The sequence below is a fragment of the Notolepis coatsorum genome (assembly GCF_963971535.1).
Source record: "Notolepis coatsorum genome assembly, contig: SCAFFOLD_210, whole genome shotgun sequence".
NCBI lineage: Eukaryota > Metazoa > Chordata > Actinopteri > Aulopiformes > Paralepididae > Notolepis > Notolepis coatsorum.
The window spans coordinates 26950-51843 of NW_028173250.1; the positions used below are offsets into that span (position 1 = coordinate 26950).

The following is a 24894-nucleotide window of genomic DNA, read 5'->3' on the forward strand; positions in this document are numbered from 1 at the left end:
CCAACAACAATCCAAGTGATAGAATCTTCGGTGCGAATACACACAGTGAGCGATGTCCCAATAATAATCCAAGTGATAATATCTTCGGTGTGAATACACACAGTGAGCAAAGTTCAAGCAAATATTATCCCAAATGAACAATCCAAAAAGCAGGCACAGGGTGAGTGACAGACCGAACAAAAAGCAGGATCTCTTCAGTGTCTACACACACGAAAAACGATAGGGACAAAAGACTGTCTTGCAAAACTCACCCAGGCGCTGTGCGTAAAGAGAGCAGGATCAAACAGGGCGAGCGCGTCGTTACGGGGAACGGGTTGTCCAAGCGGAATACTTCTTGAGTGTCCTGGGAGGCAAAGCACAGGGAAAACAGCAGGCAAGGAAGGAACGGCAAATGCTGATAATATATCAAAACGATCCAACAACACTTGATGGGGAATCGGGGTATATATAATCAAAAGGAATGCTTAATGACAAGCTGTGACAGCTGCGGGATGAGATTGACAAGCGTGTGGTTGGGGAAGCACCAATCAAACGGCGTCTACAGGAAGAAGCGTGTGAAGAGGAGAATGCAATTAATTAACTGAAAACTTAAAGGAACAGAGCGAGTAGGCTTAAAGGAACAGAGCGAGTAGGTGAGCAGCGGACAAAACCTCACAGTACCCCCCCCTCCACGGGAGCCACCCGGCGACCAGGCCGACCTGGCTCGTCCGGATGGGCACGATGGAAGTCCGTGATCAGGCCGGGATCCACGATGAGCTGTCGGGAGACCCAGCTTCGCTCCTCCGGGCCGTAACCCTCCCAGTCCACCAGGTACTGGAACCCCTGACCCCGCCGTCGAACGCCCATCAACCGGCGGACCTGCCACTGGGGGTGACCATCCACCATCTCGGGAGGCGGAGGATCAGGAGCTGGAGGCATCAGGGGACTGAGGGAGACAGGCTTAACCCGGGAGACATGGAAAACGGGGTGAATGTGCATGGACGCAGGATGTTTCAGACGCAGAGCCGCCGGACTGAGTACCTTCAGAACCTCGAAAGGTCAGACGAAACGGGGGTTAAGCTTCTTGGCCGAGGACCGAAGCGGGAGGTCCTTCGCGGAAAGCCACACCCTCTGCCCAGGGTGGTAAGTCGGCGCAGGAACCCGACGCCGGTCGGCCCCACGACAGGCGCGCTCAGATGTCCGGAGCAGCGCGGTCCTGGTGATCTCCCAGACCCGTCGGCAGCGGTCGAGGTGGACCTGCACAGAGGGAACTGCCACCTCCGTCTCCTGTGCGGGGAAAAGAGGGGGTTGGTAGCCCAGGGAAACCTCAAATGGTGAGAGGCCGGTGGCGGAACTGACCATGGAGTTGATGGAGTACTCGACCCAGGGAAGGAAACGGCTCCAGGAAGCTGGTCTCTCGGCTGCCACACACACCGAAGAGCAGACTCCACGCTCTGGTTCATCCTCTCCGTTTGTCCGTTAGTCTGGGGATGATAACCAGAGGAAAGACTGACCGTCGCCCCCAATTCCTTGCAAAAAGCCCGCCATACCTGGGAGGTGAACTGGGGCCCCCGGTCAGAGACGATGTCCTGGGGAAAACCATGAAGGCGGAACACGTGGTGAGTCAGGAGGTCCGCCGTCTCGGCCGCCGAAAGAAGCTTGGAAAGGGCCACGAGGTGAACCCCCTTGCTGAATCGATCCACCACGGTCAGAAGGCAAGTGTTCCCCTGGGAGGAGGGAAGACCTGTGACGAAGTCTAGCGCCACATGTGACCAAGGACGGCTCGGAACGGGAAGTGGCTGTAACAGCCCGGAGGGTGCCTGGTGCGAGGCCTTGCTGCGGGCACAGACCGCGCAGGCCAATACGAACTCCTTGACGTCGTTCCGCATGGTGGGCCACCAGAAACGACGAGCCAGGAAGGAGAACGTGCGATGAACGCCCGGGTGGCAGGCGAACCGGCTGGTATGGCCCCACAGCAGCACCCGGGACCGGACAGAGTCGGGGACGAAGAGACGATGAATCGGAACGTTGCTTGGAGCACGCTGGAAGCGTAGGGCACGTCTAACCACCCCCTCGATGCCCAAGGTGATGGCTCCAACCACCCTGGCCTCCGGGAGGATGGGAGTCGGGTCCTCAGAGGGTGGAGCCCCCTTGGAGTGTAACCGGGACAGGGAGTCGGCCTTCGTGTTGCGGGAACCAGGACGAAAAGTCAGCGAGAAGTCGAACCGACTGAGGAAGCTGGCCCATCTCGCCTGCCGACCGTTGAGGCGCTTGGAAGCGCGGATGAACGTCAGGTTCTTGTGGTCCGTCCAGATGGTAAATGGCTCCTCGGCCCCCTCAAGCCAATGACGCCACTCCTCCAAAGCAGCCACGACCGCCAGCAGCTCCCGATTGCCGGTGTCGTAGTTCCTCTCGGCAGGGAGGAACCGACGCGAGTAGAAGGCGCAAGGATGTACCTTCTGGTCCGTTGCCGAACGCTGGGATAAGACAGCCCCCAGTCCAGTATCCGAGGCGTCCACCTCAACGATGAACTGTCTCTTGGGGTCAGGGTGGAGCAAGATCGGGGCGGAAGTGAACCTCTTCTTGAGGGAGCGGAACGCAGCACATGCCGCTGGGGACCAGTCGAACGGCAGGGCGGGAGAGGTCAGTCTGGTAAGTGGCTCCGCCACTTGACTGTAGTTCCGGATGAACCTTCGGTAGAAGTTGGCGAACCCGAGGAAACTCTGTAACTCCTTCCGAGTGGTGGGTTCAGGCCATTCCTCCACAGCTTGGATCTTGCGAGGATCCGCTCGGGTCAAGCCCTTCTCCACGATGAAGCCCAGGTAGTCGACGGAGTCGGAGTGGAAACGGCACTTCTCCGCCTTGACGAAGAGCCGATTGTGGAGGAGGCGCTCCAGCACACGGCGGACATGCTGGATGTGCTCCTCGAGGGTCTTGGAGAAGATGAGGATGTCGTCCAGGTACACCACCACAAACACCTCCAGCATGTCACGAAGGACGTCGTTCATGAGCGCCTGGAATACCGCCGGGGCGTTGGTGAGGCCGAACGGCATCACCAGGTACTCGTAGTGGCCCCTGGGGGTCTTGAAGGCGGTCTTCCATTCATCGCCCTCACGGATACGGACAAGATGGTAGGCACTCCGGAGGTCCAGCTTGGTAAAGACGGTAGCCTGGGTGAGAGGTTCGAAGGTGGAGTTCATGAGAGGAAGAGGGTACTTGTTCTTGATGGTGATCTCGTTGAGCTGGCGATAGTCGATGCAGGGTCGAAGGTCCCCGTCCTTCTTCCCAACAAAGAAGAAACCGGCCGCCACCGGGGAGGAGGAAGGCCGAATGAGTCCTGCTTCCAAGGACTCAGAGATGTACTGATCCATCGCCTTCTTCTCCGGAACGGTCAGACTGTAGAGGCGGCTGCCGGGAAGGGGAGCCCCTTGGCGGAGGTCGATGGCGCAGTCGTAAGGACGGTGGGGTGGAAGGGCCTGAGCCCTGGACTTACTGAAAACCTCCAAGAGGTCGTGGTACTCGGGGGGGTATGGATGAAGAGTCCGGAGGCGACTCACCAGCGGGCCTCCGGGGCGGGGGACAGGACGCCGCCTGTAGACACTGGGCGTGACAGGAGGAGCTCCAGCCCTTGATGGTACCGGAGGACCAGGCGATGTGGGGCTCGTGCAGCGCGAGCCAGGGCCTACCCAGGACCACCGGGACAAGAGGGGATCGGGTGATAAGGAACTGGATTCTCTCAACGTGGTTCCCAGCGATGGTCAGCACGACTGGGCAGGTGCGTTGAGAGATGTCGGCCAGGCGGTGTTGGTCCAATGCGAAGATCTCCAAAGGCCTCACTAGGTCCTCAAGTGGAATGTTGGCCCGGGTAGCAAACTCGAAGTCGAGGAAACTCTCGTCTGCCCCAGAGTCGATGAGTGCCTCCACCGTGGCCCGTTGGTCCGCCCAGGCCAGGGTGACGCTCATCAGATGGCCAGGTGGTGCGCGGCTCTGGGAATGAGAAAAACGGCTCACCAGGATTTCCCGGGGTCTCGGCGAGCCTGGTCTTTTGGCCGGGTGGGGCAGTTGGCGATTCGGTGTCCCTCCCGACCGCAGTAGAGGCAGAGACCGGACCTGTACCTCGCCTCACGTTCAGCCTGGCTCAGATGAGAGCGTCCCAGCTGCATGGGTTCCTCCTCGCGAACCGAACGGGAGGGTAAGCTACCACCAGTCGTGTTGAGGGCAGGGCGACCAGCAGTAACGTCATGAGTACGGGGGATCCGGAGTCCCTCAGGAGGTACCTGTCGGGTCCTCTCACGCCTTCTCTCCTGGAGGCGTCCGTCGATGCGAATGGCGAGGCTGAACAGGTCCTCGAGGGAGTCAGGCTCCTCCCGGGTCGCAAGCTGGTCCCTGACTGCGTCACTGAGCCCCCTCATGAAGGTTAGGCGAAGTGCTGGGTCGTTCCAACCACTCTCCACCGCCGCCAGTCGAAACTCCAGGACGTAGTCTGTTACCCCGCCGCTCCCCTGTCGGAAGGTACCCAACCGGGCTCCAGGGTCCAGACCACGGGCTGGATGGTGGAACACCCTGCGGAGCTCAGCCACGAAGTCTGGATAGGAGAAACAAAAATCTGCATCCATTGCCCAGGAGGAAGTGACCCACTGGGCTGCCCGGCCTGAGAGCAAGTTTGTCATATAGGCCACTCGGGCTCCTTCTGAAGTGAATCGACTGGGTTGATGACGGAAAACCAACTCACATTGCATGATGAATGTGGCACACTCCTCGGGATTGCCGTCGAACAGCCGTGGGACGGAGAGACGGGGTTCCCGAGGTGCGGGATCGGGAAGCGCGGGGCCTGCTGGGGCTGCGGGGGATGCTCCTGCCAATGCTCCTGAAGGAAGTGGGGGTACAAGTAAAGCGTTAACGGTGTCGCTCAGCGTGTGAAGATGAAGGAGTATACTTGACTGTTGTCCTGCCAGAGCGGCCAGGGACCCTTGAATAGGCTGGACCTGTTCCCTGAGTTCATGCACCGCAGCCGCAGCCCTCTCTAGTTGGTGACTGTGATCCTTGGTCAACTCGATCTGACCAGCTAGTGCTGTTCTGACTCTCTCTGTGTCGGCTGGGGTCGTCATATTGGTTGGATCGTAATGTTATGGTTTGACACCGACCCCAAACGCTAACGACACAAAGAGAGTTGTTTCAGAGTTGCCAAAAACTAGGGCTTGTTTTATTTCACAAAATAGCAGCAAGAACTTGGTTGAAAACAAACAAAGACTGGGATACAAGCATTGGAAGAATGTTGCTGCTCTGCAGCTTCTCCCGGGAAGGTTCGTCTGAGAAATCTGACAGTGACGTCAGAGCCGCTCTGCAGAATCCTCTCGGCAGCTCTCCGAGGTGGTAACGGGACAGAGAGAGAGAGAGAGAGAGCGGGTTAGCTCAGAGTACAGTTGGGAACAGAACAGGTGACAGGAGAAGTGACTTGTCCCAAAACAGGTAATCCAAGTGACTGAATCTTCGGTGTAAATACACACTGTGAGCAATGTCCCAACAACAATCCAAGTGATAGAATCTTCGGTGCGAATACACACAGTGAGCGATGTCCCAATAATAATCCAAGTGATAATATCTTCGGTGTGAATACACACAGTGAGCAAAGTTCAAGCAAATATTATCCCAAATGAACAATCCAAAAAGCAGGCACAGGGTGAGTGACAGACCGAACAAAAAGCAGGATCTCTTCAGTGTCTACACACACGAAAAACGATAGGGACAAAAGACTGTCTTGCAAAACTCACCCAGGCGCTGTGCGTAAAGAGAGCAGGATCAAACAGGGCGAGCGCGTCGTTACGGGGAACGGGTTGTCCAAGCGGAATACTTCTTGAGTGTCCTGGGAGGCAAAGCACAGGGAAAACAGCAGGCAAGGAAGGAACGGCAAATGCTGATAATATATCAAAACGATCCAACAACACTTGATGGGGAATCGGGGTATATATAATCAAAAGGAATGCTTAATGACAAGCTGTGACAGCTGCGGGATGAGATTGACAAGCGTGTGGTTGGGGAAGCACCAATCAAACGGCGTCTACAGGAAGAAGCGTGTGAAGAGGAGAATGCAATTAATTAACTGAAAACTTAAAGGAACAGAGCGAGTAGGCTTAAAGGAACAGAGCGAGTAGGTGAGCAGCGGACAAAACCTCACAGATGTGTGTGTTGTGAGTGCATTTGATGGTTGTTGCATAGTGTTATTGTTCGTTGAGCAACCTGATGGCCTGGGGATAGAAGCTTCTTCTGAGTCTTTCTGTGCTTGCCATGAGACTCCGGTATCGCTTGCCTGACCGCAGCAGTTCAAAGAGGCAGTTGTTTGGGTGGCTGGAGTCCTTGATAATTCTCTTAGCCTTACCCCTGCACCGCTTGTTGTAAATGTTCTGGAGAGTGGGGAGCCCCCCTCCAATTGTGCGTTCGGCTGAACGTGCCACTCTCTGTAGTCTGTAGTCTGCTAGTCCTCTTTTTACACAGAGCATTTCCCCAATCAGGGTGATTTTGATTAAAATATGTTGATGGTCCAATCCAATCCATCCAATCCAACTTAATTTATAAAGCGCTTTAACAGCCACAGGGGCACAAAGTGCTGATACGTTGATGGTTATATAATGTATCATTCTTTCCTGCACGTTTGACTTCTAGTGATGCAACAGGATCTTTTCCAGACTACCCAGAGCAAGAGGCCGGAGGCTCCACTCTTCTCTTCGCAGAGAAAACCCCCCAGGAGGTACAGTACAGCATCTATCTCCCATCACACAGTCAAACTATAGTTCACAGCCTGCTTGTACAGTAGTTCAAATCTGTATTACATTATCATCGCAGACATCTTGGTAGGCAAAGATGTATAAAAAATAATCAGTCAATCAAATCGACAGGTGATCATTAAATGACAGTGATGCAACTATGCTTTGTTTCAGTTAATGGAGGAATTAGCTGCAAAGGAGGAGGAGGAGGACGTCAACAACAAACCAAAGGGCAAAGAAGAGAAGAAGGAACAAGGAAAGAAAGGAAAGGACAAAGGGAAGGGAGGAGAAGAGGTGGGTTGTTCTGGAATTGTGTTGTTTTCAATCATGTTTGTATTATGTATTATGTTGTATTATGAATTCTGAACAATATAAAGATCTAAAGCATTTATAAGGCTGATTACTATGACCACACAAATCCACTGTTTATAAAGTTATGAAATGTAATGATTTGGTTTATTATACATTTTATTTTTTTCCCAATACAGGAAAGCAAATATGATTTGAGAGACGTTTGTAAGTTTACTGTTCAAAAAGCTAAGAAAGGGATTACAAGGAGATGTATTTCTATTGTTGAGGTTAACTTGTGGAACAATGCTGATATACATTTAAGAATTAGTCATTTGCTTTTGCTTATCCAAAAAATGGTTTGTATAGATATTATTGAAGGTTACAAATCTGAATAAGTTGTATTTTGTCAATTTTTTGGTTTCTGTTTTGGAGGCTTAAGAATACAGGACAGGCATGTATAAGTGTTATGCTTCAGCCTGTACCTTTTCTGTCACTGCCAAAATCAAAGACTGTTGACAGTCTGCATATTGCATATTGTATTGTGTGTGATGACTGAATACAAAAACGACTAATACTACTATTACTAAATAAGAGGATTTAGCTCAATCGAATCAACCATAATGTGATCAGGTAGAGATTGCAATGCAGTGCATGTTTAGATGGACCGGCGTAACCTTCTACTGAACCACAGGGGGAGGAGGAGGCAGGGTTGAAGATGCTGCCCTCTGCTCTCCTGTCTGATTTGGAAGTGGGACACAAGACCTTTGTGGGTAAGCTCCATAAAAAACCTCATACTATAGCTCTACAAACAAGGTACGCACTCCTATCTTTTAAAGCGTGGCATTGCTACAACGGGACCCGTCTAATGGCTGGCGCCCAATGTGTTAAAGGTTAAGAGTTACAGTAGAATGGTTCCCCCTATCTGACGATGCTTAAAGGTTAGGAGTTAGAATGGTCCCCCCTATCTGACGATGCTTAAAGGTTAGGAGTTACAGTAGAATGGTTCCCCGTATCTCACAATGCTTAAAGGTGTGGTAACATTGACTGTGTATTTCATAATCCATATGTGTGTATAATTAGAAAACCACAATGCAAAAGTCTGGTGTGCCATAAGGAGTGATACTAGCGTGACAGGAAACAGGTAAAACTGTTTGAGCCCCTATGAAACCCCTGCTGTGTTGAACTGTATTCAGGAGACAGTCAACAAACCCCCACACAAACAGATGTACTTAACTACTTAGAACAGAAGGAACAGTCACTCAACCCCCACTCAAGCAATGGCTAATCTATAGAACAAACAACACCTTTCCACAGGAACAGTTGCACCAAAAAGCAGAAGGCTAAATGAAACAATTATAGATTAGAGACAAAACGCACTGTTACATCATCACTGAAAACTGCAAATATCTGTAATAATGGTTAAATACAAATAATGCCTTAAGTACATATGACTAGAATGATTAGATCTTCCCACGCACAGAGTGGGAACCTCAAGTTGACTTTATGTTAATGTACCTCACACCCCCCGTAGGAGTCAAGAGGACAGCTGGTCTGAACGAGGGCAGACCAGCACAAACAAGATTATATTAATTAAACTGACTTATTTGATAAAAGGATTTAAATGTCATTTAGAATGTCACCTGAGTATGCAATTTGGTATCAAAAGGTAAACAAAAGAGTAAAACTGTGATAATACTGGAAGAGTGTAATTCATATACACTGGAAATACTTTGTAAAAGTTTATGGGAATTACCCCTCTGTCCAACTGAGAAGACCACAGCCCAAAGGAGGGGGCGGACGGCCCCCAGAAGACAAACCTGATTGGAACCCAAGAAACAGAAGAAAGCCTGTTTTTAGAATCAAGAACCAATTGGAACAGAACGCCATATATATATATATATATATATATATAATATAACTGATTGGCTATGAATCAAGTCAACTTGTGACATCATTTTGAGTATAAAAAGGAAAACTCATTGTTAAGCATCCAGAGAATGCTGTTGTCTTGCATGTGAGTAAATCATGGAAAAACCACTGTTGTTTAGTTTAGTGTAACATGTACAGATCCCTATCTGTTGAACAGGTTTACTCATGTGAAATGCTCAGTAGATTCTCTCTTCATTTGATAAACATGACTACTGTTTTATGTACAGACTGGGTTTGATGTGCAAACCTTATCAATAATTTTGTACAACATGTTTTGATGTACTATGAAATGATCCCTGTATGTAAACAACAACATTTAATTTCACTCTGAGCCCAGAGGCAAATAAATCATGAGTTTTAACTATAGCTCTATTGTCTGGCTGCACAGTTTATTTCTCTACTGGCTATATTTGAAGTCAGATGAGAGGAACCATTCTCCTTCTCTCCCTCTAGTTGGCAACCTCAATGCACTGTAAATAACCTTAGAAATGTATAGAATATACGACAAAGGTTAGGATTTACCGTAGAATGGTTCCCCCTATCTGACGGTGCTTAAAGGTTAGGGTTAGGGTTAGAATGGGCATCGGCAGTGAAGAGTTTGTGTCGCTGCCTCCCTGACCTCAACTGAACGTGTCTTTTATCATCAGATGTGTGGCAGAACCGTGAGGAGTCGAGCAACTACAGCCAGAGGCATGAAGCCGAGCTGGTCAAGGAGGAAAAAAGGAAAGAGATTGAGGCAGAGATCCGCGTGCAGGTAATGCTGCCCCTGTGGATACACGGACTACAGGATAACAGCACAGTGGCTCAGGAGGTAGAGCGGTCTAGAGACAGTGGCTCAGGAGGTAGAGCGGTCTAGAGACAGTGGCTCAGGATGTAGAGCGGTCTAGATACAGTGGCTCAGGAGGTAGAGCGGTCTAGAGACAGTGGCTCAGGATGTAGAGCGGTCTAGAGACAGTGGCTCTGGAGGTAGAGCGGTCTAGAGACAGTGGCTCAGGAGGTAGAGCGGTCTAGAGACAGTGGCTCAGGATGTAGAGCGGTCTAGAGACAGTGGCTCAGGAGGTAGAGCGGTCTAGAGACAGTGTCTCAGGAGGTAGAGCTGGTCTAGAGACAGTGGCTCAGGAGGTAGAGCTGGTCTAGAGACAGTGTCTCAGGAGGTAGAGCTGGTCTAGAGACAGTGGCTCAGGAGGTAGAGCGGTCTAGAGACAGTGGCTCAGGAGGTAGAGCGGTCTAGAGACAGTGGCTCAGGAGGTAGAGCTGGTCTAGAGACAGTGGCTCAGGAGGTAGAGCGGTCTAGAGACAGTGGCTCAGGAGGTAGAGCTGGTCTAGAGACAGTGGCTCAGGAGGTAGAGCGGTCTAGAGACAGTGGCTCAGGAGGTAGAGCGGTCTAGAGACAGTGGCTCAGGAGGTAGAGCGGTCTAGAGACAGTGGCTCAGGAGGTAGAGCTGGTCTAGAGACAGTGGCTCAGGAGGTAGAGCGGTCTAGAGACAGTGGCTCAGGAGGTAGAGCGGTCTAGAGACGGTGGCTCATGATGTAGAGCTGGTCTAGAGACAGTGGCTCAGGAGGTAGCGTGGTCTAGAGACAGTGTCTCAGGAGGTAGAGCGGTCTAGAGACAGTGTATCAGGAGGTAGAGCTGGTCTAGATACAGTGGCTCAGGAGGTAGAGCGGTCTAGAGACAGTGGCTCAGGAGGTAGAGCGGTCTAGAGACAGTGGCTCAGGAGGTAGAGCGGTCTAGAGACAGTGGCTCAGGAGGTAGAGCGGTCTAGAGACAGTGGCTCAGGAGGTAGAGCTGGTCTAGAGACAGTGGCTCAGGAGGTAGAGCTGGTCTAGAGACAGTGGCTCAGGAGGTAGAGTGGTCTAGAGACAGTGGCTCAGGAGGTAGAGCTGGTCTAGAGACAGTGGCTCAGGAGGTAGAGCTGGTCTAGAGACAGTGGCTCAGGAGGTAGAGCGGTCTAGAGACAGTGGCTCAGGAGGTAGAGTGGTCTAGAGACAGTGTCTCAGGAGGTAGAGCTGGTCTAGAGACAGTGGCTCAGGAGGTAGAGCGGTCTAGAGACAGTGTCTCAGGAGGTAGAGCTGGTCTAGAGACAGTGTCTCAGGAGGTAGAGCTGGTCTAGAGACAGTGGCTCAGGAGGTAGAGCGGTCTAGAGACAGTGTCTCAGGAGGTAGAGCTGGTCTAGAGACAGCGTCTCAGGAGGTAGAGCTGGTCTAGAGACAGTGGCTCAGGAGGTAGAGCGGTCTAGAGACAGTGGCTCATGATGTAGAGCGGTCTAGAGACAGTGGCTCAGGAGGTAGAGCTGGTCTAGAGACAGTGGCTCAGGAGGTAGAGCTGGTCTAGATACAGTGGCTCAGGAGGTAGAGCGGTCTAGAGACAGTGGCTCAGGAGGTAGAGCTGGTCTAGATACAGTGTCTCAGGAGGTAGAGTGGTCTAGAGACAGTGTCTCAGGAGGTAGAGCTGGTCTAGAGACAGTGTCTCAGGAGGTAGAGCTGGTCTAGAGACAGTGGCTCAGGAGGTAGAGCTGGTCTAGAGACAGTGTCTCAGGAGGTAGAGCTGGTCTAGAGACAGTGGCTCAGGAGGTAGAGCTGGTCTAGAGACAGTGGCTCAGGAGGTAGAGCTGGTCTAGAGACAGTGGCTCAGGAGGTAGAGCTGGTCTAGAGACAGTGTCTCAGGAGGTAGAGCTGGTCTAGAGACAGTGGCTCAGGAGGTAGAGCTGGTCTAGAGACAGTGGCTCAGGAGGTAGAGCTGGTCTAGAGACAGTGGCTCAGGAGGTAGAGCTGGTCTAGAGACAGTGGCTCAGGAGGTAGAGCGGTCTAGAGACAGTGGCTCAGGAGGTAGAGTGGTCTAGAGACAGTGTCTCGGGAGGTAGAGCGGTCGTCTGGTAATCTGAAGGTTCCCGGTTCGATTCCCGCTCCTCCCGGGCAGCGTGTCGAAGTGGCCTTGAGCAAGACCCTTAACCCCTAATTGCTCCCGATGAGCAGGTTGGCACCTTGCATGGTCGCCTCTGCCGTTGGTGTGTGAATGTGTCAGTGAATGGGTGAATGTGAGGAACAAAATTGTAAAGTGCTTTGGAGAAAATAGATATACAGTATAAATGCACTTTACCATTTAATCATAACAAATTCTGGGCTTTATGCATGTAATCACCAACTCCTGTGATTACATTTTGTATTTGTACATTGAAGACTTGGGAATAAGAATTGCTACTGTCAAGTAAAGCGTGATTTACTTCGCTTTATTCTGGTTTAATGAAACAGCGGTTTAAAACCGAGAGAATAAGCAGTTGTTAGAATGATATCAAATAGAGTAATTAGAACATCAGGCAGTGGTGTTCACTGGTTCGCTCTGTTTCCATCAGGTGGATGAGTTGATGAGACAGGAGCTCGCTAACCTGAAGCTAGTTGTGGATAAAGTCACGTCTGGCAAACCCAAAGGAAGCAAGGTATATTATTATGAACACATTAGAGGTTTGACGTCTTATATATATATATATAACGCTCCAGATCTTTATTCCTGTTGGTTTATTTTGTGATGTATAGTAATGATGTATTCCAGACCCAGTACTTAGAAGTGAATTCACCTCTTGGTACAGTGGTCTGTGATGCCGCCCGCGGCGCGCGAGGCCGGGGTTCAACTCCCACTCAGGGCGATCCCTTAACAGGGGTCGAATCGAAACACAATGCAGAGCGAGATCACACGGGTCACACATGCATTGCTCTTGATCTGCCAATTTTGTGCACATTTTTGCCTATGTCTTTGTTTTACTGCTGTGAAGCACTTCTTGTATGAAAGGTGCTATACAAATAAAGTGTATTATTATTATTGACTGCTGAGACTCACAGGTGTGAGTTTCAGATCCTGGACCACATCATCCAGGTAGTGGTACTCCGAGAACTCTTTCTCCACCATCTCGTGTTTGAGCTCCAGCACTCTCCCCATCACGCCCTCCAGGACCCCCCGGATCACGCGTCTCTTCTGGGGGTGGACCACCTGGTCGTAGGCCTCCTCCAGCTGCCGGAAGATTTGAATGTAACGTACGTAGAGGGTGGCCACGCGCTGGACGAACACCACCCGGTCCTTTTCTGGACGAGGGGGCTCGACAGGGAGCTCCTGAGTCAGCAGACTGCTCAGCTCCACTTGGGCTTCTGCCCATTGCTTGTTGTACGCACTGGAAAGAGATAAGATGAGATCAGATATTCCTTTACTGATCCCCTTGGGGGAATTTAGGCATTATAGCAGTATGGGGGCGGGGGGGGGGGTACAGGTATGGGCATGCCCAACAGCGTGTAGTCTTTTACCGCGGGATGGTGGTCTGGGGCTCGCAGGACGGTGGTCTGGGGCTGGCGGGGCGGTGGTCTGGGGCTCGCGGGACGGTGGTCTGGGGCTCGCAGGACGGTGGTCTGGGGCTCGCAGGACGGTGGTCTGGGGCTCGCAGGACGGTGGTCTGGGGCTCGCAGGACGGTGGTCTGGGGCTCGCAGGACGGTGGTCTGGGGCTCGCGGGGCGGTGGTCTGGGGCTCGCAGGACGGTGGTCTGGGGCTCGCAGGACGGTGGTCTGGGGCTCGCAGGACGGTGGTCTGGGGCTCGCAGGACGGTGGTCTGGGGCTCGCAGGACGGTGGTCTGGGGCTCGCAGGACGGTGGCCTGGGGCTCGCAGGACGTGGCCTGGGGCTCGCAGGACGGTGGTCTGGGGCTCGCAGGGCGGTGGTCTGGGGCTCGCAGGGCGGTGGTCTGGGGCTCGCAGGGCGGTGGTCTGGGGCTGGCAGGGCGGTGGTCTGGGGCTCGCAGGACGGTGGTCTGGGGCTCGCAGGACGGTGGCCTGGGGCTCGCAGGACGGTGGTCTGGGGCTCGCAGGACGGTGGTCTGGGGCTGGCAGGACGGTGGTCTGGGGCTCGCGGGTCGGTGGTCTGGGGCTCGCGGGACGGTGGTCTGGGGCTCGCAGGACGGTGGTCTGGGGCTCGCAGGACGGTGGCCTGGGGCTCGCAGGACGTGGCCTGGGGCTCGCAGGGCGGTGGTCTGGGGCTCGCAGGACGTGGCCTGGGGCTCGCAGGGCGGTGGCCTGGGGCTCGCAGGACGGTGGTCTGGGGCTCGCGGGACGGTGGTCTGGGGCTCGCTGGACGGTGGCCTGGGGCTCGCGGGGCGGTGGCCTGGGGCTCGCAGGACGGTGGTCTGGGGCTCGCAGGACGGTGGTCTGGGGCTCGCAGGACGGTGGTCTGGGGCTCGCAGGACGGTGGTCTGGGGCTCGCGGGACGGTGGTCTGGGGCTCGCGGGACGGTGGTCTGGGGCTCGCGGGACGGTGGTCTGGGGCTCGCAGGACGGTGGTCTGGGGCTCGCAGGACGGTGGTCTGGGGCTCGCAGGACGGTGGCCTGGGGCTCGCAGGACGGTGGTCTGGGGCTCGCAGGACGGTGGTCTGGGGCTCGCGGGGCGGTGGTCTGGGGCTCGCAGGACGGTGGTCTGGGGCTCGCAGGGCGGTGGTCTGGGGCTCGCAGGGCGGTGGTCTGGGGCTCGCAGGGCGGTGGTCTGGGGCTCGCAGGACGGTGGTCTGGGTCTCGCAGGACGGTGGTCTGGGGCTGGCAGGACGGTGGTCTGGGGCTCGCGGGACGGTGGTCTGGGGCTCGCGGGACGGTGGTCTGGGGCTCGCGGGACGGTGGTCTGGGGCTCGCAGGATGGTGGTCTGGGGCTCGCAGGACGGTGGTCTGGGGCTCGCAGGACGGTGGCCTGGGGCTCGCAGGACGGTGGTCTGGGGCTGGCAGGACGGTGGTCTGGGGCTCGCAGGACGTGGTCTGGGGCTCGCAGGACGGTGGTCTGGGGCTCGCAGGACGGTGGTCTGGGGCTCGCGGGACGGTGGTCTGGGGCTCGCAGGACGTGGTCTGGGGCTCGCTGGACGGTGGCCTGGGGCTCGCAGGGCGGTGGTCTGGGGCTCGCAGGACGGTGGTCTGGGGCTCGCAGGGCGGTGGTCTGGGGCTCGCGGGACGTGGTCTGGGGCTCACGGGGCGGTGGCCTGGGGCTCGCAGGACGGTGGTCTGGGGCTCGCTGGACGGTGGCCTGGGGCTCGCAGGACGGTGGCCTGGGGCTCGCAGGACGGTGGCCTGGGGCTCGCAGGACGGTGGCCTGGGGCTCGCAGGGCGGTGGTCTGGGGCTCGCAGGACGGTGGCCTGGGGCTGGCAGGACGGTGGTCTGGGGCTCGCAGGACGTGGTCTGGGGCTCGCTGGACGGTGGCCTGGGGCTCGCAGGACGGTGGTCTGGGGCTCGCAGGACGGTGGTCTGGGGCTCACGGGGCGGTGGTCTGGGGCTCGCAGGACGGTCCACACACCGCTATCAGTGTTCTTCTTCCCCGCCAATGAAGTATTCACCCAAAGACCCAATACCGTGGCAACAACTACCGCACTACCGGTAGAATAAGTGCAGAGAACCGTGGGAAGTGATGCAAACTGTCTTGTCGTGTTTTGAACATTTATGTTGTGTTGATGGAATCATGTTAATATAGAGAGATGAAAACAATACGTTATTTCGATTGATATGAAATCGATAATGCTAGCAGGCTGCAGGCTGTTAGAGGTTAGAGGCAGAACTAGCGTAACGCGCTGTTTGGGCGTAGAGAGAGCGTACGTCAGTGGCCAATCAGATCGCAGAACCCGAACACGGAACTGCAAGTTTGTTGGTAAAAGACACGCTGCCCGGCATGGTAATAGTAAGACATAAATACAGGCAATAAATATTGTAGTACAGTAGAAAGGTACAAATAGGCAGTGTAAACAATATAATTAACTCTGAATATAAGCATATGAGCAAGTAGGCAGTGTGATCAAAGGTGCAGATGAGGGTCTGTAATATGACCTGAATATCAGTTATATTATACATTACAATAAATATGGTTACAATAAACACTAGAATCTAAATATATACTATGAGTAAGTACAGTATACAGTATACACAGGTGCAGTATACACAAGGTATACCCTAACCAATTATGATGAATTGAAAATGGGGGACCCTGATGGAAACAAGACGAAAGTCTTTCTCTGGTCTGCATCCCCTTAACAATTGTGTGTATCGAGCTGTACTGTACTGTACCCATTCTGCAATCTGTTAATAAACTTTTCAATCAATCAATCAATCAATCAACCAACATGATATACACACTATGTTGACGGTAACGTTACCTGTGCGACATATCCCTGCAACCATAGGAAGCAAATACCGGTCATTTGCTTTCAGAGTTTCATAACTAATGTTAGCTAAACTAACTGACTGGTTTATTAGCGTTGGTTTATTAAATTATGCTCCAACGTCTCTGACGTTACTCATGAGTTTGGTCCGTCTCCATAGTAACAGTGATTAGCGATCAGACCGGTAGTGACTAGATCCCATATTCGGGAAGGACGTTTGTACATGTATTTTTATTTTGTATGTGGTGGGGGCGGTTGTTAGAGTTATGGTAAAGGGTGGGTTTATAACATATGATAAATTACGGCTTTACAGCTTGGTAAAAAAAAATATTCCCATCGAAACGTCCTTCCGGCTATGAGATCTAGATGACTTTGTATGATGCGGTCAAAGAAAAAACAGATTGATTGATTGATTGAATTGATTGATTGATTGATTGATTGATTGATTGATTGAAAACTTTATTAACAGATTGCAGAATGGGTACAATACAGTACAGCTCAATACACACAATTGTTAAGGGGATGCAGACCAGAGAAAGACTTTCGTCTTGTTTACATCAGGGTCCCCCATTTTCAATTCATCTGGACATATATGACATACATGACATACAGATAGTCAGTACTGCTACATCTATACATTTATGACATACCAGATTTGCAAATACAGTACTGTTTGTGATACAGAAGGAGTCAGGAAAAGGGAGCATATACATTTGACGTAGAAACTGTACATTGGAGGAGGTTGGGTGGGGGGGGGGGTTGGGTACACGACGTCAAATCCTGGAAACACTGTGCAAAGTAACGATATGAAACTTACTTTATGTTTCTCTTTGTCTGTTTATTTGATTTATGACTAAAGTGAGAAAGAATGAATGAGACGCGGTCATAGAACGAAGACTAAAATATATCCATAGAGTCTACTAATATAGTGACACGCCACTAGGTGGTCAACTAGTGGTCAACTATAAGACCTGGACACCGACACTGTGGTCAGTGAGCTGACAGGTCAACTATAAGACCTGGACACCGACACTGTGGTCAGTGAGCTGACAGGTCAACTATAAGACCTGGACACTGACACTGTGGTCAGTGAGCTGACAGGTCAACTATAAGACCTGGACACTGACACTGTGGTCAGTGAGCTGACAGGTCAACTATAAGACCTGGACACTGACACTGTGGTCAGTGAGCTGATGGTCAACTATAAGACATGGACACCGACACTGTGGTCAGTGAGCTGATGGTCAACTATAAGACCTGGACACCGACACTGTGGCCAGTGAGCTGACAGGTCAACTATAAGACCTGGTCACTGACACTGTGGTCAGTGAGCTGACAGGTCAACTATAAGACCTGGACACTGACACTGTGGTCAGTGAGCTGACAGGTCAACTATAAGACCTGGACACTGACACTGTGGTCAGTGAGCTGACAGGTCAACTATAAGACCTGGACACAGACACTGTGGTCAGTGAGCTGACAGGTCAACTATAAGACCTGGACATCGACACTGTGGTCAGTGAGCTGACAGGTCAACTATAAGACCTGGACACAGACACTGGTCAGTGAGCTGACAGGTCAACTATAAGACCTGGACACCGACACTGTGGTCAGTGAGCTGACAGGTCAACTATAAGACCTGGACACTGACACTGTGGTCAGTGAGCTGACAGGTCAACTATAAGACCTGGACACTGACACTGTGGTCAGTGAGCTGACAGGTCAACTATAAGACCTGGACACTGACACTGTGGTCAATGAGCTGACAGGTCAACTATAAGACCTGGACACTGACACTGTGGTCAGTGAGCTGACAGGTCAACTATAAGACCTGGACACTGACACTGTGGTCAATGAGCTGACAGGTCAACTATAAGACCTGGACACCGACACTGTGGTCAGTGAGCTGACAGGTCAACTATAAGACCTGGACACTGACACTGGTCAGTGAGCTGACAGGTCAACTATAAGACCTGGACACTGACACTGTGGTCAGTGAGCTGACAGGTCAACTATAAGACCTGGACACTGACACTGTGGTCAATGAGCTGACAGGTCAACTATAAGACCTGGACACAGACACTGTGGTCAGTGAGCTGACAGGTCAACTATAAGACCTGGACACAGACACTGTGGTCAGTGAGCTGACAGGTCAACTATAAGACCTGGACACTGACACTGTGGTCAGTGAGCTGACAGGTCAACTATAAGACCTGGACACAGACACTGTGGTCAGTGAGCTGACAGGTCAACTATAAGACCTGGACACTGACACTGTGGTCAGTGAGCTGACAGGTCAACTATAAGACCTGGACACAGACACTGTGGTCAATGAGCTGACAGGTCAACTATAAGACCTGGACACTGACACTGTGGTCAGTGAGCTGACAGGTCAACTATAAGACCTGGACACAGACACTGTGGTCAGTGAGCTGACAGGTCAACTATAAGACCTGGACACCGACACTGTGGTCAGTGAGCTGACAGGTCAACTATAAGACCTGGACACCGACACTGTGGTCAATGAGCTGACAGGTCAACTATAAGACCTGGACACTGACACTGTGGTCAGTGAGCTGACAGGTCAACTATAAGACCTGGACACAGACACTGTGGTCAGTGAGCTGACAGGTCAACTATAAGACCTGGACACTGACACTGTGGTCAGTGAGCTGACAGGTCAACTATAAGACCTGGACACTGACACTGTGGTCAGTGAGCTGACAGGTCAACTATAAGACCTGGACACTGACACTGTGGTCAGTGAGCTGACAGGTCAACTATAAGACCTGGACACTGACACTGTGGTCAATGAGCTGACAGGTCAACTATAAGACCTGGACACTGACACTGTGGTCAGTGAGCTGACAGGTCAACTATAAGACCTGGACACTGACACTGTGGTCAATGAGCTGACAGGTCAACTATAAGACCTGGACACAGACACTGTGGTCAGTGAGCTGACAGGTCAACTATAAGACCTGGACACAGACACTGTGGTCAGTGAGCTGACAGGTCAACTATAAGACCTGGACACCGACACTGTGGTCAGTGAGCTGACAGGTCAACTATAAGACCTGGACACCGACACTGTGGTCAGTGAGCTGACAGGTCAACTATAAGACCTGGACACTGACACTGTGGTCAGTGAGCTGACAGGTCAACTATAAGACCTGGATACTGACACTGTGGTCAGTGAGCTGACAGGTCAACTATAAGACCTGGACACCGACACTGTGGTCAGTGAGCTGACAGGTCAACTATAAGACCTGGACACTGACACTGTGGTCAGTGAGCTGACAGGTCAACTATAAGACCTGGACACTGACACTGTGGTCAGTGAGCTGACAGGTCAACTATTAGACCTGGACACTGACACTGTGGTCAGTGAGCTGACAGGTCAACTATAAGACCTGGACACTGACACTGTGGTCAGTGAGCTGACAGGTCAACTATAAGACCTGGACACAGACACTGTGGTCAGTGAGCTGACAGGTCAACTATAAGACCTGGACACCGACACTGTGGTCAGTGAGCTGACAGGTCAACTATAAGACCTGGACACTGACACTGTGGTCAGTGAGCTGACAGGTCAACTATAAGACCTGGACACCGACACTGTGGTCAGTGAGCTGACAGGTCAACTATAAGACCTGGACACCGACACTGTGGTCAGTGAGCTGACAGGTCAACTATAAGACCTGGACACCGACACTGTGGTCAGTGAGCTGACAGGTCAACTATAAGACCTGGACACCGACACTGTGGTCAGTGAGCTGACAGGTCAACTATAAGACCTGGACACCGACACTGTGGTCAGTGAGCTGACAGGTCAACTATAAGACCTGGACACTGACACTGTGGTCAGTGAGCTGACAGGTCAACTATAAGACCTGGACACCGACACTGTGGTCAGTGAGCTGACAGGTCAACTATAAGACCTGGACACTGACACTGTGGTCAGTGAGCTGACAGGTCAACTATAAGACCTGGACACCGACACTGTGGTCAGTGAGCTGACAGGTCAACTATAAGACCTGGACACTGACACTGGTCAGTGAGCTGACAGGTCAACTATAAGACCTGGACACTGACACTGTGGTCAGTGAGCTGACAGGTCAACTATAAGACCTGGACACTGACACTGTGGTCAATGAGCTGACAGGTCAACTATAAGACCTGGACACAGACACTGTGGTCAGTGAGCTGACAGGTCAACTATAAGACCTGGACACAGACACTGTGGTCAGTGAGCTGACAGGTCAACTATAAGACCTGGACACTGACACTGTGGTCAGTGAGCTGACAGGTCAACTATAAGACCTGGACACAGACACTGTGGTCAGTGAGCTGACAGGTCAACTATAAGACCTGGACACTGACACTGTGGTCAGTGAGCTGACAGGTCAACTATAAGACCTGGACACAGACACTGTGGTCAATGAGCTGACAGGTCAACTATAAGACCTGGACACTGACACTGTGGTCAGTGAGCTGACAGGTCAACTATAAGACCTGGACACAGACACTGTGGTCAGTGAGCTGACAGGTCAACTATAAGACCTGGACACCGACACTGTGGTCAGTGAGCTGACAGGTCAACTATAAGACCTGGACACCGACACTGTGGTCAATGAGCTGACAGGTCAACTATAAGACCTGGACACTGACACTGTGGTCAGTGAGCTGACAGGTCAACTATAAGACCTGGACACAGACACTGTGGTCAGTGAGCTGACAGGTCAACTATAAGACCTGGACACTGACACTGTGGTCAGTGAGCTGACAGGTCAACTATAAGACCTGGACACTGACACTGTGGTCAGTGAGCTGACAGGTCAACTATAAGACCTGGACACTGACACTGTGGTCAGTGAGCTGACAGGTCAACTATAAGACCTGGACACTGACACTGTGGTCAATGAGCTGACAGGTCAACTATAAGACCTGGACACTGACACTGTGGTCAGTGAGCTGACAGGTCAACTATAAGACCTGGACACTGACACTGTGGTCAATGAGCTGACAGGTCAACTATAAGACCTGGACACAGACACTGTGGTCAGTGAGCTGACAGGTCAACTATAAGACCTGGACACAGACACTGTGGTCAGTGAGCTGACAGGTCAACTATAAGACCTGGACACCGACACTGTGGTCAGTGAGCTGACAGGTCAACTATAAGACCTGGACACCGACACTGTGGTCAGTGAGCTGACAGGTCAACTATAAGACCTGGACACTGACACTGTGGTCAGTGAGCTGACAGGTCAACTATAAGACCTGGATACCGACACTGTGGTCAGTGAGCTGACAGGTCAACTATAAGACCTGGACACCGACACTGTGGTCAGTGAGCTGACAGGTCAACTATAAGACCTGGACACTGACACTGTGGTCAGTGAGCTGACAGGTCAACTATAAGACCTGGACACTGACACTGTGGTCAGTGAGCTGACAGGTCAACTATTAGACCTGGACACTGACACTGTGGTCAGTGAGCTGACAGGTCAACTATAAGACCTGGACACTGACACTGTGGTCAGTGAGCTGACAGGTCAACTATAAGACCTGGACACAGACACTGTGGTCAGTGAGCTGACAGGTCAACTATAAGACCTGGACACCGACACTGTGGTCAGTGAGCTGACAGGTCAACTATAAGACCTGGACACTGACACTGTGGTCAGTGAGCTGACAGGTCAACTATAAGACCTGGACACCGACACTGTGGTCAGTGAGCTGACAGGTCAACTATAAGACCTGGACACCGACACTGTGGTCAGTGAGCTGACAGGTCAACTATAAGACCTGGACACCGACACTGTGGTCAGTGAGCTGACAGGTCAACTATAAGACCTGGACACCGACACTGTGGTCAGTGAGCTGACAGGTCAACTATAAGACCTGGACACCGACACTGTGGTCAGTGAGCTGACAGGTCAACTATAAGACCTGGACACTGACACTGTGGTCAGTGAGCTGACAGGTCAACTATAAGACCTGGACACCGACACTGTGGTCAGTGAGCTGACAGGTCAACTATAAGACCTGGACACTGACACTGTGGTCAGTGAGCTGACAGGTCAACTATAAGACCTGGACACCGACACTGTGGTCAGTGAGCTGACAGGTCAACTATAAGCTTCTGGCCTCCGGGCCGCGAGAAACACCTGTCTGTCTGTCTGTCTGTCTGTCTGTCTGCGGCCAACATCCAACGATAAGGCGCTACTTTGGAAAACTATACGTTTGTTTTCTACAACGCCACGCCATTTTCTTTGGCCAATTCCAATAGGATATTTCTTGATTGGTTGATGTGCAAAACTATTTTTTTCTTGAAAAAAAAAAAAACAAGTAAAGCTCCATCTGTTGCTTAGTTGTTGTTATTATTATTCCATGATGTTTCTGGGCGTCAATGAGGGGCGCAGCATCATCGTGTCTACAGGGAGCGACCGTCCGCCACTAGAATGAATTGAACTAAAGATGTCAACATTGCTTTATTACCACCCACTCGAAATCGATTGTATTACATTGAAGAAGCTGATCGCTCGTCATATAAAACGGGACGCGGGATTTCGAGACAGTAGTGAATGAACGCAACCTGCTGCCGGCTGTTCTCTTCTTTACCATCGGAACTACAGACAGACAACGAGATATTATTTGTTGAAGACTATTATTGTGTCCCACTCTGCAGGATATACGATATCTTTCACTGAGTCCTGGACCTGTACGTTTTTAAGTTACGTTAACTGATTGATTGATTGATTGATTGATTGAAAACTTTATTAACAGATTGCAGAATGGGTACAGTACACTACAGTACAGTTCAATACACACAATTGTTAAGGGCCAGGCGCTGCAGACCAGAGAAAGACTTTCATCTTGTTTACATCAGGGTCCCCCATTTTCAATTCATCATAACATATTATGACATACAACACAATATACAGATACAGTACTACATCTATATATTTATGACATACCAGATTTGCAAATACAGTACTGTTTGTGATACAAAAAGAGTTTCAAAAAGAGAGTATATACATTTGACGTAGAAACTGTACATTGGAGGAGGTGTGGGGTGGGGGGGGGGGGGACTGTACATTGGAGGTGGTTAGGTGGGTGGGGGTTGGGGTAGGCGGAGTGGGGGAAACTGTACCACTGTACAAGCAAAACTGTACATTGGTAATTTACTGTACATTAGGGTTGGGTTATGACATTTACAGGGGCCAGTTTTGAATTGCAGTCTCCCGTAGTGACGCAGTCAGGGGTGTAGCTCCAGATTCTGGGCCCCATGAAAGAATGTATTTGTAGGCCCCCAGTGTATGCGATGACTTTGTCAACTCATCTGTACTACTGCACAAAGTAATATTCGCTGATGACACTAATTTGTTTCTGTCACATAAAAACCCACTCGAGCTACAAGATCTACTCAATACAGAACTACAAAAAGTGGACACCTGGTTCAAATGCAACAAATTATCACTAAATCTCAGCAAAACAAATTTCATTGTCTTCCACTCAAATTGGATGCGCACACATCACATGTGCATACAAATAAATGGAAAGGAGCTGTCAAGAGTGGTGTCCACAAAATTCCTGGGGGTCATCATCGATGAGTCACTCAACTTCAAATGCCACATAAAATATCTACAAACAAAACTGTCCAAATATGTTGGCTTATTCTGCAAAATACGTAATTTTCTTCCCTTGCCTGCCCTTCTCACTTTATACAAAACCCTGTTTGAACCCCTCATCAATTACTGTAACGTCATATGGTGCAACACATACCCCAGCCATCTCAAGAAACTAGAAAGCCTACAAAAGAGGGTACTACGAGTGCTGTCATGGTCCGGGTATAGAGCGCCCTCAAAGCCTCTTTTCCATCGCTTTGGTCTCCTGAGGCTCGCTGAATTTAACATTCATCAAAACGCATCAATTATGTATCAAGTTGTCAACAACATGAATCACAGACTGTCTGAGCTTGTCCCAGTCTGCCAACCACTGCACATCCACAACACAAGAAATAAGCATCTTATATCTGGCAAGAGGAGAAGACTCAATTGTGCTAGCCTAAGCATAGCATGCAGGGGTCCACAGATCTGGAACAAGCTTGACGAAAATCTAAAAATGACTAATACCTTTAAAACCTTTAAAAAATCACTGAAAGAGGAACTGCTAAAATCATATCTCTAATTAAAATTATAACTTAGGAATAAAATTGTCTGTATTATGTATCTCTGTTATATGTCAGTTAGTAGGTAGGTGTGTAAACCTACCCACGTTGTATTGTTTTGTTTTGTTTTTTGTTATTGTTTTGTTGTTTATATTCTGTTTGTATCTGTGTTCAGGCTCCCTCCAAAAGCTTTAAATAGCTTCTTGGGAGACCTGGCACATGCACACAATTTGTGACATTGATATCACATGAGGATACTCGCATGTAAATGTATCGTGTGTGTGTGTGAATAAATTCATTCATTCATTCATTCAACAGCCAATCAAAATAGGCTATTAACTTCATCTAAGCACGGTCTGTGCAGTTAAACTCTTGCCATTGAATGGATAACAAGGCTGTCAATCATTCAATCCACCAATCAGCTTTTGCTGTTCTGTGGCTCTGCAGCTAGCATGATTGACAGCCTTGTGGCCCAATCAGATAATGGTTTCTCTTGGGCTGTACTGTGGCTCTGCAGCGAGCTTGTTTTCAAAATAATTTTTATCTCAGTTTAAGAAGATAACTTGTTGGAGCTAATGTAGCTAAATGGCTACCACCG

General features: G+C 50.9%; 1 protein-coding gene across 1 annotated transcript in view; it reads left to right on the top strand.

Annotated features, from left to right (window-relative positions):
* LOC311247836 (dynein regulatory complex protein 11-like) overlaps positions 1–12484 on the top strand; it is a gene marked incomplete at both ends in the record, with an annotated part of 28343 nt that extends 15859 nt beyond the window's left edge. The window contains 6 exons of the mRNA XM_084338827.1: positions 6640–6724; positions 6915–7034; positions 7726–7801; positions 9608–9714; positions 12311–12374; positions 12456–12484. Of these exons, the coding sequence (XP_084194953.1) occupies positions 6640–6724; positions 6915–7034; positions 7726–7801; positions 9608–9714; positions 12311–12374; positions 12456–12484 (481 nt within the window). The remainder of the gene's footprint in view (positions 1–6639; positions 6725–6914; positions 7035–7725; positions 7802–9607; positions 9715–12310; positions 12375–12455) is intronic.
* Positions 12485–24894: the final 12410 nt, after the last annotated feature.